Here is a 19,700-nt window from a genome sequence, read left to right as displayed (position 1 = left end):
GGGCATGTGATAGTTGCTACTATAAATAATAAAACTCTGATACAAATTGAATTGCTTATAAATCTTTTTTTTATTATATGTATGTAGACGGACGAGCTGATGGGCTACCTGATAAAAAGTGCTCACAACCGCCCATAGACAATGGTGCTGTAACAAATATTAACCATTCCTTACACACCAATGCGCCACCAACCTTGGGAACTAAGATGTCATGTCCCTTGTGCCTTTCAGAGTTATGAAAATTATGAACATAACATCAAGATTAGTCTGACCTTGTCTGCGGTTTATAGATTAGAATTTGGCTAATTACTGAGCTTATTAATGACACCCAAAAGTTATTTATTAGATGTTGTTGATCAGACTATGTTGTACTGGCTTCAATTTTTCGGAACACAAAAGTGTGACCTCTTGCACGACGGGAGCACGGCGGTGTCACGCGATAACGACTGGGGATTAATTATTATAGATAAAATACGAAATCTAATTAGCGCTGTTTACGTTGGCTGTATTTCCTCGTGCCGTATTTTTTTACGCATACGCATAGTTTTCTGCACGTGTAGTCGTACGTCAAAATCAAAATTATACCTAATTCAAGTCAAATCCATCAGTTCGAGATTGATGTAGGTTCTACAGAAATAATCCAGGTTACTAAGTATTCGGTACGTGAATTTTACAGAGAAGAAATGTCGAGAAATATAGCAGTTACTCTTTGTAACCAATTAAACTTTGGGTACCAAGTTTGTCATGCTGAATTTGACCATTAATACCATAACTAATTCCGTGATCGCGCCAAAATCTGTATTTGTTAGATATTCTGAAATATACATTTCTTTCTACGACAGTAAGGTGGCGTTTCTAAGTTGTTAATTCGTTTGAGAATGAAGCCAAGCCTGTTTGGGTTGGTACCACCCACTCGTCACATATTCTACCGTCAAACATCAACTCGGTATTGTTGTGTTCCGGTTCGAAGGGTGAGTGAGTGCGGTCACTAGGTCGGACGCGCATTGTTGTAAGGGATGGTGAATATTTCCTACAGCGGCATATAATATGGGCATAGTTGCAGAAAACAACTAATAATTGCTGTTCGGTGGCAGAATATATAATGAGGGGGTGGTACAGGTAGACTAGCACAGAGCCTTCATATACCTTCTCACGAAAAGCACAAACAACTATTTTTAGTTCAAGATATCATTAAAATGGATAACCTGTCTGATAGTCCTGTTTTTGCGCTTATCTGTTAACTGAAGCATGTTCACGATAACCTTTACTCTCGAGATACGCGCGTCTCGTACTAAGGAATACCCCTGAAAAAATTGTTCCAGTCTGGTCGCTATGTTTCAACTATGTATTCAAAAAACAAATTTTATCTTAGTGATAGGACTTTTTGTCCCTTGGTCACATATACATACATATATACATATTCTACCGCCAAACAGATATACAGTTCACAGTCTGTTCAGACCACAAGAGGATAAAATCCAAATATACAACAGTTGCCACTAAATTAACGCGACAGCTTGAATAATCTCTGTTCTCGAAAATTTGGAAGCAAAATTGTAATAGATATAATTAATTAGTGGAATATTGTTGTATTATAAACTAGCTGTGCCCGCGACTTCGAGCGCGTTGGTTGGCGGACGAGCATATGGGCCACCAGATGGTAAGTGGTCACCACCGACCATAGACAATTGCTTACATCACCTATGCGCCACCAACCTTGGGAACTAAGATATTATGTCCCTTGTGCCTGTGATTACACTGGCTCACTCACCCTTCTAACCGGAACACAACAATACAGAGTACTGTTATTTGGCTGTAGAACATCTGATGAGTGGGTGGTACCTACCCAGACGGGCTTGCACAAAGCCCTACCACCAAGTGAATATATATGTAAGCAAATTACATAGTACTTTTGGTATATGTACCGTGTATACATACATATGGATTTAGTAAAAATGGGTTATTTTAATATTACAAACAGACACTCCAATTTTATTATATGTATAGATAAAGATAAATCAATCAAGAACTGTTATTAGTGCACCATACAGCTGAACTATTAGAAAATTGCGTGGCGTACGTAAATCTAAGGTTATTCTATCTTAAATCCTTTGTTCAATTGGAATAGACTAATATTTGTCGGTGTTTCGGTTTGAAGTGAGTGAGCCAGTTTAACAGCCAGGCATAACATCTTATTTCCGAAGTGGTGTCGTTCATTGGCGGCTTAAGGTAATGTACATAATGTAATTGAATCATTAAATATCATTTTATTTCAGTGTCAACGTATATATTTACTTATTTCGTACTAGCTACCCGCCCCGGATTCACACGGGTGCAATAAGGTCTATATTCAATCTGAGATTGAAGAACATATATAAAAATCTTTGTTTTATTTTCCGGCGAGGAATGTTGAAATTCTCGGCCTTTCTCTACTATAATACGCAAGCAATACGGATATAAACCTTCCTCTTGAATCATTGATGGAAACCGCGTTCAAATCCATTGCGTAGTTGAATAGTTCTAAGCGTACAGACGGGAAGCGACTGTGTTTAACACTGTAGAGATTTGTGTTTACTGCTGATTGGAATAAGATAAAGGCGTTGGCGTGGCGTAACGAACGAGGGACCTTGACTTTACGTCCAGTGCCAGAAGGTATCTGTACTGGTTGCCCAAGGTGCATTGTCAGTCAGTTTATCTTTGGAATGTCGTTAAGAAGGTCTTTGGGACTTCTTTTTTTTTTTTTTAATGAGTAAATTGCTGGCTGATGTATTGGGCTTGATACCCTCGGTGCGATGGAGAACACTGTGACATCAGCCAGTGTTCTCAGACTCTACTGAGGCCGGAATTCGGCTTTTTCATCGGGAGGGTAATCAATTGAATTGAATAATTTGCTTACATATATAGCAACTATTACAAAAACATCGATAGCGTGATTCAGAACAGTAAACGATATGCTAATACGAATAATTTTCACTGATTTATTCAAGTTATATATTTTTTTTTTCGTTTCAAATGGTTTAACATAAGTAGTTCATTATTAAAGTATGTGATTTGAATCAGCGTTGCAGAACTACCGATAGTTTGACTATCTATAGTTGACCTCGAAAACTATTCAGGATATCGATAGCACTATCGATAGTATCGATTAAAAGTAATGGTTTTTGCAATACTATCGATAGTATTGACACGTGACTATAGTATCGATAGACTATCGATATCGCTAACACCTTAACTATCGGTAGTCTATCGATAGTCGATTATCGATATGCAACACTAATTTGAATGATTGGAATAATACATGTTTTACTTACTAACATAAGATTATTTTACATTAAGGACTTGATTAAATACAAAAAAAATAGCTACTGTACAAAACATGATCGCGTGGAATGCTGACGAAAATGCTAGCAATTCCACTGGTAACGGTGGAATCGCGATTCCGATACTCAAAAAATGAACCAGCCCTCCTGTTACCAGTGGAGACAATAAGGCGAGGTGTTATACTTTTAACGAAGGCTTTAGCACGACTACTCCATTGGACGAAATTGAAATGGCCGTTGATGATTGGTGGATTGATTATACATTATTTAAATCAAACATTGTAATTATCTGTTGAGTTATAATTGTAGAAAAAAACAAACATTTAAAAAACACTCGAACTATTTCACAAGTAAATCACGTTTAACATAAAAATTTAACATTGTATTGATGTATTTAAATGAATATTTCGTTCGTAACTACTAATTTTATTAGTTAATGGCGCGTGCGAATGTCTTGCAAAAAGTAACGCCGATAAGATTATTACGTTTCAACACGTACTTCGAAACTTGAAATCGAATTACATTTTAAATACAGTTTAAAACCAAACCACCAAGTTAAAACTATGAGTTCAGCGGGTATCTAATTGTATATCAGGTTCATCAGTTCCCACATACCTTCTAAACTACCTAATATGATTTATCAAATGAGATATTGTTAGATGCGTCATGATCGTAGACTGTTTATAGACTATGTGACGTAATTCTTCAATCAATATGGCGCCATTTAGAGGGCAAGGAGATTTAATAATCAAAAATATAATTAGGGTATTATATTTGTATACTTTTTAGATGATAAATAATTATATGTTTATGACACTGCTAATTGCATACAAGATGATTTAAAATACAAAACAAACTTTACTTGGTGGTAGGACTTTGTGCAAGCCCGTCTGATATCACCCACCCACCAGATGTTCTACTGCCAAACAACAGTACTCAGTATTGTTGTGTTCCGGTTTGAAGGGTGAGTGAACCAGTGTAACTACAGGCACAAGGGATATAACATCTTAGCTTCCAAGGTTGGTGGCGCATTGGTGATGTAAGGAATGGTTAATATTTCTTACAGCTCTATTGTCTATGGGCGGTGGTGAACACTTACTATCACGTGGCCCATATGCTCGACCGCCAACATATGCAAAAAAATGGCTCTTATAAACTTGGTATGGAAACCTACATATGTGGATCCAACCTTCATTGGTTTTAAAACTTCTGCTAAAAAATAGACGAGCCTTTTGCCTAATAATGGAAAACAGACTGCTTAGTTAACTTCGTTTTTTAACTGCGAAAACAAAAATATAAATGTTACGTAAAGGAAATATGTTTACGGTCAGTCTCTTTAGACATTCTTATCGACGGAGGCCAAAATAATAATTACTAATTACACGATACGAAATATTTTGTCAATCTGTGTCAGCATCACGCGGGTGTCATGCCGCGTCCCAGACGTGTCCACAATACCGCGTTCCTGCGACTTTTGACATTACGCGAGTACGCCATGTTGGTTTGACGGCTGGCGTAAAACTTGAAATGATTGTTGAATTGATTTCATTTGGTGTCGTTGTATACGTATATACAATTGTATCGATGCAGTATCCGTTTAAGGTCTATGTTTTGGTTACTACATATCAAAGTTGGTATGCCCCGTTCAAGTTAGCTTGATCTTTTTGACAGACGGGCCAGTGACGTGAAACAGAAAATATAACATATATTACAATCGATGGAACTATGGAATGCGTAATTCAAATTAGAATTCAATGGTCATTATTTTCTACTACAATTTACGGGGGATTGATTGTTGTTGAGAGTTTCGAAATACTTTATGCTTCATTGTTTTATAAGAAATAAAGTAGATATTTATAACAAACTAGCGACCCGACCCGGCTTCGCACGAGTGCGATGCTATTACTAAATATACTACAGAATGCCTTTATAAACAATCTTCACGGCTTTTTTGTCATAAAATACAAATCGCTATGTCCCTACATTTTTTTTTATATAAAATTGTCCATAACTTTGTTGATTCTAAGAGTCTACTTAATGTACTTTTTAAATGTCCTCGCCTTAAGGCGAGAAACCAATCTTTATTGTCTGTACCCCGTTTTAAGTGACTATGCAAAAAATATGTTCTTGTTACGTACAAAATTATAACATTCATTGTAAAGAATTAGATATATTTGAATTTAGTTTACCTACGCCATATTATTAAACTGTAACTGTTTTATTTGCTTTTAATACTTTCTGTTTTTGTTTTTGTTTTTAATGTAAGTTATCTTTGTCTGCATTAGTTTTAAGTGGAAACTTGATTGATTTATGTTTTTCTTATATTTGTCTTTACTGTTAAGTGTATTATAATTGTTTGTATCCCAAATAAATAAATACATTTTAAATCTGTAATATCTTCGAAAATATTCATTTAAATTACAGGCTGTAATCTATATTAAATGCACAACGTATTTAAGTTACTTAATTGGATAAGGATTAATGCTGTATTGCTTAAAATCTCTTCGGAAATAAGCCATTATTTCTTGGGAAAAGTAAAGGATTAAAAGTGGTTATTGTGGGTTATCCCTAAGAGATAAACAAATACCATCCCGAACTTTTTTGTAGACCTTTTTAAGGTGTACAGTTCTGTATAACATTATTTTGGTCTATCTCGTAGGGTTCAGCCAGCGTTTTAAGTTAATCGCAAAAAAATGTGTTTATATATGACATTAGAAACTTCTAAAATTACCAATATTTATCAACTATATCTCACTCTAGCTATTTAAAAACCGCATCAAAATCCTTTGCGTAGTTTTAAAGATCTAAGCATACATAGCGACAGGCAGACATCGCAGTGGCGTAGCATGGGGGGGCGGAGGGTGCGGTCCGCACCGGGCGGCACTTTGCCGGGGGCGGCGCTGCGGAGGTCGCAGTTAGAGAAAAAAAATTAATCTCTTTCAGTGTTTTTTTCGTCATTTTTTTTGTTGATACCAAATACCAAATACCCAGGTACCTATGCAGGTTCTATGCATGGGTGATGCAAGCTCAAGCTTTCTCAATAACTATTATTTATTTACAAATTTTTATAATGGATTGCAAAAATAAGAGGGCAACAAATTTAGAATCCGCACCGGGTGACCTATGCTACGCCACTGAGACAGCGGGAAGCGACTTTGTTTTATACTATAGTGATGAGGTGCCTCGACTTTGAGCGAAGTATGAATATTATTTACTTTACGAAGGCAACGCTACGGGCCAGTTCCTATAAAAGCGATTCAGGGTCAATCTCAAATACACTGATAAAGTTGTCGAAATCGGTCCAACCGTTTAGGAGTTAAGTTACAGACAAAGATTCATTTTCATTTAATAAGATTATACACAACTATATAATAAGAACATTTGGTACAAACAGTTTTTGTACAACATTTTCGTCAAGATTAATAATACCGAATCTTCGCCTTGTTCATTTCGAAATATATTTAAAAATAGAACTAAACGAATATCATCAAATATAAATTCATCTGTCGTGTTTACGCCAGTGTGTGTTACTGGCGTAAACACGACACACGAATGTCTAAATCAACAAAATGGCGGCCTTGACATTGGTTCGAATTTGGAATGTCAGATAACGTTAAGTAGTTCGTTCAACTTGATATCTTATCGTATTTTGGACTATTTTATTTAATTGTCATTGGGAAAATTACGCACTGTTCTAGGAAATCATATCGGTTTGCTTATATGTTTAAAACAACATATACTGTTTCAAATAAGGTAGTTAGGTGGTCAGGCGAATGAGCCAAAGCGCCACATACAAAAAAAAAAGTTTAACAATATATAATACATCAAACCTTTATGAATATATTGTAGTTGGAAGGATAAGTGAGTCAGTGTTATTACATGAGAGAGTAACCTTATGAATTTCAAATCCAAATCATAGGCAAGTCTAATTTATATATTAGATACGCAAAGCAATCATAAAATATCAATGATTATTTTACACTTTAAATATAAAGATAACATTGTTATAAATAACACTAGTTTTTGGCATTTTAACATTATCTATGATAAATTACAAGATATTATCTTAAATATTTTAAAACTATCACGTTTATGAAACATAGACGACATTTAAAAAAATGACGCAAATTGTCCGCCATCTTTGATGTCTGAAAAGTTGTCAGTACATACCGAAAACAATCATTCAATCAAAAAAAGTCATTACAATCAAAATTAAAATATTCATTCAAGTAGGCACATAAAAGCACTTTGGAATTAGTCATGTTATAGTGTTAAAGTAAATTTAAAGCTACCTCCGGTTTGGAAAGTAGAATATGCCAAGAAAAACCGGCAACAAACTCAATAAATCAAATCAAAATATACTTTATTCAAGTATGCTTTTACAAGCACTTTTGAATCGTCATTTAACAAACTATTTAAAATAAAGCTACCACCGGTTCGGAATGTAGATTCTACCGAGAAGAACCGGCAAGAAACTCAGTAGTTACTCTTTTTCAACATCTAAAAATACAGTCTTGTTAGTTAAATACAATTATCTATGTATGTTATGTCTCCTGCCTGAAAGTCAACGAGCATTAACTCCACGCTTTTTTATCCTCAATATACTCTTGTATTGAATAATATGCCTTCTTTACCAATCTATTTTTTACAATTGACGTGAATGTATGAAACGGCAAAGTTAAAAATTTCTGCGGAATTTTATTATAGAAGCGGATACCTTGCCCCAAGAATGATTTATTGACTTTGCGGAGTCGGAAACTTGGCGTTATAAGCTTATGCTTACTTCTCGTGCACATACAATGATTATCACTGATTTTATCAAAGTGATCAATGCTGCTGTGAATATAAATACATAATAGTTACGATTTTCCACAATTTTAATTACAAAGTATGTCAATAAAATTACATTTTATCATGAATACAACCTTGTATTGCCTGATGTACCACATGCTAATGTTCTTTATTTGATACGGGCTTTCAACTTTTTAATAGGCCATAGGCCATTTTAAAGAAGACTGTGGTTTAAGAATATTCTTATTATAGAATTGAATACCGTGCCCCAGGTAGGACGAATAGGCGAAGTGGGAAGCTGGTTATTGTTAGTTTATCTTTCCTCCTCGTGTCTATACAATGATTGTCACCGTTCTCTTCTCTTCTTTCAAAAAGTATTTATATTATTGTGAATATAGATAATATTGTTGTAAACATATTGTGACGCAACTGCAAGTATACACATTTTATTAAAAACATCCAGAAGGGAGTCTCGAGCTCCAAGATTATAAATAGATCAGACAGCTCTTTTTTTGATGAAAACAGTTTTAATGTGTTATGAAGTAACCAGAATATATAAATCGAGCAGTATCAACATCAGTTGGTTGTGTAACTTTTCTAACCGCGTGCTGCGGAGCTGAGTCTCTCTGCCAGGGATGATAACCGAGGATTCCATTGAAGTTTTGAGTCTCAAGTGATTTTTAAATATACTGTAGTATCAGTCACATTTAGATCGCTATTGTTTAAATTTAACTTAATTTTTTTCTTTCAAACATTAGATAAGGAAAACAGAAGGCATTTTGTCTTTTTGGCATTTATAATTAAATTATTTTTTGTAAAGCAATGAGGTCATAATGAGCTTATTTCCTGTCAACTCTCAAACGTAATGAGGTATCATCAGCAAACAATTCAATATCACAAATACCTCTAACGTAAAGAGAAGATCATTTATATATAACAAAAATAACAATGGACCTAAAATTGATCCTTGCGGATCACCAATTTTTAGCTCCGCTCATGAACTGCTCCTGTTCGACATATTTTTTTTCATTATTAATTTTATTTAGTCTATGCAAACCATATTGACAGGCGTGCTGGTAAATGCTGCTTGCATCCTTGTCACCATTTCACTCAGTCATGATTTGTACAGGGACTATATTTAATTTTTATTTCTATGTTATTAAGGCCTTAATGTCAATAATTCTTATGTAAATATACGTAAAGATTAAGTTCTTTTTTTTTAAATATAATATAACGTTAGTAATTCGAGAGTTTGTCTGGGCGTATGTATATGTATTTACTATTATATTTATTTGCAAACCAAATTGTCTGGTCCGTTTTTAAAAATTTGGCAGGATTTCAATCAAAAATCAACCTCCTACACCACTTCATCCAGGATATGAACGCACAACCTCGACATCACAAGACTAACTAAGCTGTTTCTATGCCTTTAGTTATTGGCTTAATCACCTCTCCAACTGGCACAAAGATGACTGATCAATAGCATCCTACAGACGAGGACGAGACTTTTACTGAAGCCTTGCAAGAAGTTAAAACTTGTCAAAGACATTCAAAATAAATCCGTTTGTATTTCTTATAACACCTTTTCAATTCGTCAACGTTTCGTGTATTTATAGCAAAATGTCCGGTCAACTGATACGCTCATAAAATGAGGTTTCAATCGAAAATGTTCCGATAAGATAACGAGAAGACTGCTTATCAGGCACGTGTCTGGTACTGTTGCTAATTGGGGATAAGTTGTCTTTCAAAAGATCTTAATGGTTCTTTATTTGAAATATAAGTAGGCAGCCTGACCAATGAAAACATACGCCATAATACGATACACTGGCCGCTGTTGGACAGTCGTAACGTCTGGTGGAAGACGAGGGTAGCGAGCAAAAACTTTGTTGTTAATGAAGAAACAGGATTGAAGAGAGAGAAGAGAATCGCACTGCATATTCTCTAAAATGTATGACGTAGGTTACGTAGGATGCAGGTTGTAATTCATATTTATTTTATGAATAAATTATTTGTATTTGTATTTGGCTCACCTGATGTTAGGTGATCACCACTGCCAAAAGACATTGGCGATGTATGGAATATTGATCATTCCGTACATCGTCACAGCTCTGGTTAAATCAAGGTTTAAACTGGAACAATTCACATAAGTGAAGACGAAGTTTTAGTCCAGCAGTGCAGATAATAACTTTACTAATGTACAGTGTACACGTACACAGTCACGTTTCAAAAAACCTGTTCCGTAGTTCCCATCGACAATCGTTACTATAAAAAAACTATCAACAGTATATTTGGTTTTGTTTTTGTCTGTTTGTATTGTGCTGAACAAGCGTCAGCATGGGGGCGAGTACTAAACTCCGCCTTGGAATTTGAACCCTTTCGGGCTCGGCTCGTTCATACTGAGGGTGTGTTCTATGAGATCGCACCTCAGGGCATAGTCGGTGGGTGCACTATATTGGAAAATTCGAGATCCTATATGTATCGGAGTGAACCAAACGTTAGCGTGATTCAGGAACTTGATTTTTTAACGGTTTAACAATGACTTTAAATAGAGAAATCGATATACTAACTACTAAAAATATATTCTATAAAATCGGCTATTAAATAAGAGAGATTATTATGATTTTACATTATAGTGCGCTAATTGACTTATAAATAGCAAAAGACTCCTGACCTTGGGCAAGGTGACAGTGTCTATGTTTATTTTAAGGCCGCGAGTCACGCGTGGGGGAAGACGGTACGTAATGGAGGTGGGGATAGGGTGGGGTTTCAACGTAACATCACGACGATTACTAGTCAACTATATAGTATATCTATATATAAGCTGAACCCAATGGCATATCCAGGCCTTTTTGTCTTCCAATTTAAAGGTCGAGTGAGCCAGTGCAACTTCAAAGGACAATTTAAGTTTCCAATGTTGATGACGTATTGGCGATGTAAGTTAATATTACAGCATCAATGTCTAAGGTGGTGACCACTCACCACCAGATATAGATAGTCATAGACAGGCACGTGTTGCAATTGTTCTTTAAATGTATGTACTTATTAATTTTGGACATTACAAGTGGGCTAGTTTCGACTTTCGAGGCATGCGGCCCAAACGCAACGCAGTTGGCAAGCACCCTGACAAAGCTAGTGTTTCGAATTCCGATGTATTTATATCCATATATAGACGTGATTTAGTATTATGATGTAACCTCGTTGGTCCAGTGGCTAGCTTTTACGGCGATATCAAGTCCTGGATTCAAACAACGCGGCCAATAATTTTTTTTTCCAATTTCGAACTTAATCGTGTTAAAACTTCTAATTTTGGAATATTAGTGGATATTGCGTAGATTTCTGTGGAAATTAATCTAGGTAGATACCGCCTGCCCATCATATATTCTAACGCCGAACAGCAGCACGTAATATTGTTTACACTCCGGTGAGTAAATCGGTGTAACTACAGGCACAAGGTACATAACATGTTTATTCCCAAGGTTGGTGCCATATTGGCGATGTCCTAATGTAGTAAAAGGTAATGACCATTCAACATCAGGACCACTCGTCATAATCCCGTCTTCATCAATCTGCTATGACTCCTTCCGTATGACAAATCAATGTTTTCAGAGTTCAGTCCAGTGTTCTATTAAATACCTGCTAAACGACATTTATATGTCTGGATCAACAATTATTTTATATATTTCGTTGAGTTTCGATGTGAAACAATTGAAAGGCAAAGTATTTTAACTTAAAATTATCGATTACGACACGTATAAGTAATTCATTTCGTAAGTCTTAATTCGAACATATATTACAGCAGTTGTTAAAGGAATCGATAAATTAATTAGTCGTAATTGTAATAGGGCTATTAAATTTAATCCCGGCTGCTGAATTTCACCTTCGGACATCTCGTCAAAATTCCAAATATCACCCGCACCACCTAGATGTCCGAAAATCCACAACAGCGCGATTTTTAAGACACTTTCTGCCTCGCACAACCACGCTATGGAAGCTTTCGCCGGCGGTTTTTCCGAGCCGATACGACTTGGGAACCTCCAAGAAATGAGCGTACCGCTTCCTCAAAGGCCGGCAACGCACCTGCAAGCCCCCCGGTTTTGCAGATGTGGGCGGTGGTAGTCGCTTTCCATCAGGTGAGCCTCCTGCTCGTTGGCCACCTATCACATAAAAAAAAACATTCTGATCTTCCATCTTCTAAAAAAATACATTAAAGGCTATATTTTTTACTGAATACTCAAAAACATAGTTATTTTGTTTTGCTTATCGAGTTATCATCCCACACTTTTTTTTAATTAATTTATTTTTAATTAGGTCTCGTTTTTTAATTGTTACACATGTATCTCCAGCGATATGTTGTTATCCGTGCGTTTCAGGTTTAAGAATCTTTTATTATTCATAAAGAACCTTACAGTTCAATTTAACAATGAGCAATACGTATAACTTATAAACAAAGTTGTTTTCGATGGTAGAATCTGTGGCAGCTCACAATAACCCAAAAAAAAGAATATATAAATTTGAATTTTAAATATAGTATTTTGTGTTTATCTATAATTTGTAATTTATTTTTTATTCTAGAGTGCCTGTATGTTTTTATTAATTGGTAGCATCAGATACATTTTATTGTTTATTGTCTTTTTGGGATTCTGGATTCCTTAGTCTGGAAATTATTCCGTCAGTTTATTATCAGATCGTCTCTAATTTGGCCATTTTCAGGATGTAATCCAGAATCTCCTTGGTGGTACCATTTGTGCCCTCTTCTCCAGCCTCCCCAACATGTCTTCATTGTCGTTATTCCAATCTAATCCTCTAATACTGTTCACTTACGATGTCTGTGAACGCGTTGTGAAATAGAATAGTTTAAATTTTTTTGTATGTGATCTACATATACTAATATTATAAATAAGTTAAATTTGTTTGTACATGTTTCATCTCCAGAACTACCAACCAATTAATAGAAAATGTCACTGGTAGTCACATTATTCCTGATTTATACAGAATATGCGAATTATACGAATTATATTTATATCACGCATATTAGCCGAGATATCACAATATCTGTCTGTCTAGTCCGAAAGATACACCACTTAACACAGATATCTGTAGACGATCACCGATTCCAAATGATGTTCTCCAAAAAGTGATACCCTTGCGAGCGTGCGATCAAATATTACCATAAATTATGGATCCAAACTTCCATTAACTATGTCATATTTTACACCGTAACCATTCATGTGCTCGCCTCTACCGACCATGTTCTTGGAGGTGCATTCTCGTCTGACACCTTTAGGATAGATGTAATTCGAGCAGGCTCAAATTACAAGGCGGAGTCTTGTCACGTCCCGCCCAGTGACGCTGTTAAGGTCAGCGGAGCTTATAGCAATAGTCTTGAAATCCCACAATGCATCCTATGTTGATGCCGCATCTGGTGCAACGCTCTTCTTCTCTTTCTTCTTTCTAACTCCTAAAATATACTTTTTCTATCACAACGTAAATTTCTTCTCAATTACGACTTTTTACTTTCGAAGGTATGCCCTCAAACTAATCAAAGAAGAGAAATGTTTGGATTCAATTTTTTTTTCGAAAGATCTCTTTCGCCTAGCCTGGATAATCTGGCTCTGTTCTAAAAATGATGTAGATCAATTTATATTATTTATGGAAAAGAGTTTCATGCTGAACAAAACAGCAGCATGAAACGGCGTGATTTTTTCTTCAAATGTTAACACAATTGGAGAAAAAAAATAATTTGTAATTACGGCTCTTATGACGATTTTATTTGGTCTTGTAAATCACATTTGAATAAAATACAATGGATTTTTTTTTAATATATATTTTTTCATTGTCTAAACACTCATCAAAAACTGCTGTGGCCAAACGAATTAATACCGTATTTTTGTGTTCGGCAAACTATTAAAGTACCAAAATTGTAATATTTCTTGGTGTTGGAACTTTGTGCATGTCGATCTGGGTAGGTATCACTCATAACAGAACAGAACTACCTATTATGTTACAGTTTGAAGTGTGATTGAGCCAGTGTTACAAGGAGTAGATCCTAAGGTTGGTGACGCTGACGGGGCCGCTGGATTGTGGTAAATAGAATTAAAAGAATTACGTATATATTATTTATTAAATATTATGTACATATTATTTCATAATGAAAAAAAATGTCAGCTTGGGCCACGTCTTCCAAGAAGACGACAAACTTGAAGTCCAGCGAAGATCTGCTGATGTTTAGTAAAAATATAAAAACGCCAAAATGTATAAAAGTAAAATGTAAAAAAAGGCACGGCCAACAGTGAGCGTGGATGTTGTGAACTAAATAAAAAAAAAGCTCGATGACGCATTGGCGTTGTAAGGGATGGTTAATATTTCTTACAGCCAATGTCTGCCCACATACCGTCGCAGGGCAACTCACTAGTCCACCTACCGAGAACTAATAAAAAACTTGCAACTGAATTTTAAACCAGTTCCACAACCTGAATTTGCAAGTAATTTCGTTGCAGACTGCATAAACAATAAATACTATATTTTGTATATTTATATATTGTTTATTATTGTGGAAGACGTAAATTTCTAACAATAGACACTTAAAACATTTAAAATACACAACGAAAAATTTGTTCATTAACGTTTAGTATTAAATGGGGAACGGTTTTTTGTACTATTAATAAAAATATCGAATTCAGTAGATTGAACAAACATTGCCAAATGTTTGGTCCAATAGTTGGCGGTACAGCGTTAAAAGAATTAGTATTTTTTTACGCTTTCAATATTTATGTCTTATGCAAAGCGATCGTTTGCTTTATTATTAAAAAAAAAAAAAAAAACAATTATACAACTCGTTAGACGGCTGTTTGTTTCTAAGTGCCATGGCATTGTTCTGTGACATTAAAATCATTTGCTAATATGTTTGTCTGTTCAACATTGTTTGACATCACACGACACATTACAAATACATAAATAGTTGTAATGTTATCACGCGCGGAGCCGGCGTGTGGCAGTGTTAGCGGCGTGGACTGTGGGGCGGCCATGTTTGTGGAGAGATTGGGATGTTTTTTTTTAAAAATGTATTTATGATAAAGGAGTTTTCAATGCAGTCGATGTATTTGTAAATTAATTCCTCTGATAATTAAATGTTTTAAAAATCCAGATATAATATTTATTTTATGTAATATATGTCATCCAATCTAAATGTGATATATAATTATAATATAGTCTAGATGGCCCAGTAGATAGATCACGAGGATCTTGACTGAAAGTCGCGTCTTTAAATACGAACAAGCACTCACAGGTGAATTTATACTAAATAATAATTTTGGAGCGCGTCTTATGCTTCTACCCGTTTTGACAGTTTCGAGAACCAGTGTTGCAACTTAGCATTTATATCTGATAATTTTTCAACGTAAACAATGTTGTTAATTAATTTCTATTCTTATATAATACAGGTAATTATATTTTAATACATGTTTGCGTTTGTTTTTGTGATTAAATAACAAATTAAGTAACGACTAAACAGTTTAAAGTTAATTATGACACAACCAATCAATGTTTTATAATTAGTAAAATGTTTTCTTTGCATAATCAGCTGTGATGATTTATATATTTTTACTAAAATATGCGCATAATTTAATTTGATATATATTGTGGTCTTATGTCCGTAAATTAACCGTGCTGACAATAATGTGTACATTATAAAATAAGGATTAATGAATCAATTTATTTACTAATAATACGTCGTATTATATACATAACACGGTCATTAGTTTATTATATGTTTAATTTATTTACTTTTATAGATAAATAGTAGTTTAAATAACAATCTTATATAAATTATCATATACTAAAGCGGATACACTCGGTATAATTGTAGTTATACTGACCGCTGTTTACATAAATAATATGGTTTATACTGCGGTACACAAAGCTTTTCTATGTATACATAAGCTATATATAAGTTAATAATAATATCAGTATAAACAAACATGCATTGAATTAGCTAAATACCTTTTTTTAAGAGTAAAGGTACTTGATAAGGAGTTAACTTTAGCGGACTGTTAATCCTTGCCCCAAAAATGTTCTACTTAAATGTTACATTTAAAAACGTTGAAATTTTCTTTAAATAATGTACAAATAGATATCTAGATCGTAAGGTCGCATTATGAATGCAAATTGTACTATAATTAAATCCTAGCTCTAAATATATTTCAGTGCGATAATGTTCTATTTGTACGTTTGTTATCATTTAACAGATTAATAATATGTCAATAACCCGAGACCGGTTAATTACACACGATCTTAAGGCGTGTGTCGTCTTCGTGATTGCGATTATCGTTAAAAACTTTCCGATCGATCATAGCTTTGATATTGTTTAGTTCAATATTACATCAGATCAATAGTTTATTACAACTGCCCGTGAAACATGGACTTTGGATACAGAGACACACAATACACGTACGCAGATTAAACGGTGACTGATATACTGTATACGTATTTTTAGGATTTAAAAAGATAGGTAGTCTGGCTAAGCGTTCACCTGATGGTTGATATCCATAGTCATAGTCATCGTCCCTGTAAGAAATATTAAAAATCCCTTGCTTTGATATTGCTTCATCAACCTTGGACACTGGGATGTGGAATTATGTCCCATGTGCCTATATTTACACTAAATCATTCGCCTTTAAAACCGGAAATAACAATACTATGATAGGGATACGCGATAAGTAATCATACGTAAAAAATAATTTGTTACAGGAATCATTGTTATTCAATTGTGACAAGTAAATACGATAATTACAAAACTACCCCTATGAATTATATTTATTTCAACATTGTCATATGACACCTTACAAGTTATATGCCTTTTTGATTATTCTAATTATAACAGGAACTAAAACTGGAAAGCGAATTTGTTGATACGACAGGAGATTGATATTATTCGCGAGGATAATGACAATAATAAAAATGTCCGTAAACATCAATTCTCATATTCACTTAACTCACATCATCCGCAACGCTCTTGACCTAAATCTGTAATTAGCATTATGTCAATAAACCCTTGTCCGGAAATTTCTCTCAAACGTGATGTCACACTACAACTCTTTCGTTCTAATGCGTGACGAGCGCCCGCGCAGCTATATAAGTGTGCGGCGCTTGTAATTCTGTTTAGTTCACCGCTGACCGCGGCAGTATACACACGTGTTTTTCTTTTACAGAAACGCGATGTGCGCTGCGATAGACATGCTCGCGTCGGAGCAAATGTTCTACGGCCACAGCCCACCGGCCGGATTCTTGACGGATTATACGCATACTCCTCAAGTAAGAAGACCTTCGATGCTCTCGACGCGCGGATTTTCAGCACCATGTCTCTCAGTTCTCAAACCAGTGCAACTCACCCTGAAATCAGCTCCACGGTCCTGCATCAGACTATCCACAGATAAAAAGAATAAACGCGTTGTGTTTGCAGACGACAGAGGGTACGCTTTGGAACAAATTAAATTCATGACTGAACCCTCACACGTGCCTCCATATTGGGCATTGAAAATAATCCCCAGTCCGTCGCCAGAACGAAAATCCCCACCACAAAGTGCCGTTGATTTATGGGAGCCGAGGTTCCCACAGCCGGCGTCAGACTATTTGGAATTCCGGAGGCGGATCACGGAGTGTTGTGTCTCGTTAGAAAACGTAATAGTGAAACAGAACGAGTGCGCGGTGGACGGGACCGTGAAGGTGAAAAACCTGGACTTCAACAAGGAAGTCTTCGTCCGAGCGACGTCTGACGGCTGGCGTACCGAAGAAGACACATATTGCGCGTTCGTCGAATCCGGCCCTTTGAGCAAGGACGGCGTGTCGACATACGACACGTTCGGCTTCCGACTGCAGCTCCCGATCCATTCCCGGAGGCTAGACTTCTGTGTGTGCTTCCGTTGCAAAGGCAACGAGTACTGGGACAATAGGAACGGCGAAAATTATACAATAGAGAAATCTTCCGTTAGGAAATCGCCGGCGATCGCGTGTGCACGGATCAACTATGGGAATTCGTGGACGGTTAAAGCGCATGATAATGGAAACACGCCGTACTGGTGAAAGGTGCCGTCGCTGTCGCTTTTGGTATCAGTGTCTATAAATGGCGACCGCCAGTCTGTGATCTTGTGCCATACCTTCAAAACTTCGACGAGCAGAGGTTTGTAGTCGTTTATTTCTAAGCTCGAAGATAGACTGCTCTCAGTAATTTCTAGTTTTATATCTTTAGTCTTATAGTGAGACTGATGAACGTCGGTGAGAATAGTTTTATTTTTATAAAAATTATAATGTGCTCAATTGAACGGAAGTGGGCTCAGTGGGTGAGCTTAGAATTTACTTACGGACTTATTGTGAATTAAAAAAAAACATCGACATTTCATTTATAGTGGACTTGTTTCAAATTAATTAGATACAAATCGATTTGTATAATATCCGAATAGTTTTGATCCTTGAGAAATAACTGGCTTAATCCTAATTAAACAATGAAACGATAATTAATGACTTAAACATTCCCATAATAACATAATCCATAATGTAGGATGTATTTTTGCATATCTATGGCAGGAACTTTCTAATATTTCATAGCCCTTTAATAATTAAAAAAAAAAAGTCCTTAATTCAGTACAGAATCATTACACTTACTTACTGTCAAATTAAATACTAACATTGATTCGGGAAAGAAAACACACAGACCTGAGAACCGATAAAAAAAATTAACATATAACTCGAAATCAAACCTCAATAGTTATCACTAAAAATAAATCAATCACTATTAATAAACGACTAAAGATACTTTATAACGAACTGTTCTACGTTACATAAATGGTTTGAAAGTGAAACGAATTTATATGACGCCACAATTATAATTTGATAACTATACGGAATATATTTGTATACGTCGTCTGTGGAAAAGAACACTGAAACATCAATATTGTAGTTTCGAGATATGAGATTAAAATTTAAGACTATAAACGTAAATTCCCAAAAGCAACAATTTGGCGCTTCGGCTCTTCTCTCCACTGACTGTACCGATAGTGTCATGTGGGTAAAACGCTTGAATCTAGACAAAATATTGCGGGTTCAAAGTAACACCGTTCAAAATGGAAATATTAAAACAGATATTCAATGTGAAATTTTTTTTGTAATGTCGATTCTAACGAGAAGAACCGGCAAGTAACTCGATAGTTACTTGTCCACCATATGAATTACATTACGCTTAGTTTTCAAAAAATGGTAATGCTATTCAACAAGAAAACACTCGAAACTCTCCGTAGAATACGATCTTGTAATGTCAAAAGTGATCTATAATTATTATAAGGTGAAAAGGTACATCAAAATCAACGTTGGTTTTAAAGATTTCACAAGTAATATGTGAGTTGTTTGAAAGAAATTGTTAACGATAGCATAAAATGTCGGAACGGCCGAAATAACTTAATTGCTAACATTATATCCTAGCTCTAAATCGTTAAGTGTCCACTGTAACGCGCGATAAGTTAATAATAAAGGACGAACTTAAACATCGTAATATAATACTCATAGTTGAAGTGGTATCCTGTCTTAAGTAGGTACTTGGAG

General features: G+C 35.3%; 1 protein-coding gene across 1 annotated transcript in view; it reads left to right on the top strand.

Moving 5' to 3' along the window:
* LOC113402291 (protein phosphatase 1 regulatory subunit 3C) overlaps positions 1-18,727 on the top strand; it is a 44,419-nt gene extending 25,692 nt beyond the window's left edge. Inside the window, exon 2 of the mRNA XM_026642498.2 lies at positions 17,318-18,727. Coding sequence (XP_026498283.2) covers positions 17,325-18,188 — 864 coding nt within the window. The 5' untranslated portion in view covers positions 17,318-17,324 and the 3' untranslated portion in view covers positions 18,189-18,727. The remainder of the gene's footprint in view (positions 1-17,317) is intronic.
* The last annotated feature ends 973 nt before the right edge of the window (positions 18,728-19,700 follow it).

This window comes from Vanessa tameamea, chromosome 29 (assembly GCF_037043105.1).
Source record: "Vanessa tameamea isolate UH-Manoa-2023 chromosome 29, ilVanTame1 primary haplotype, whole genome shotgun sequence".
Lineage (NCBI taxonomy): Eukaryota > Metazoa > Arthropoda > Insecta > Lepidoptera > Nymphalidae > Vanessa > Vanessa tameamea.
Note: the sequence above shows the minus strand (reverse complement) of the source record. Positions and strands in the feature narration are given on the sequence as shown.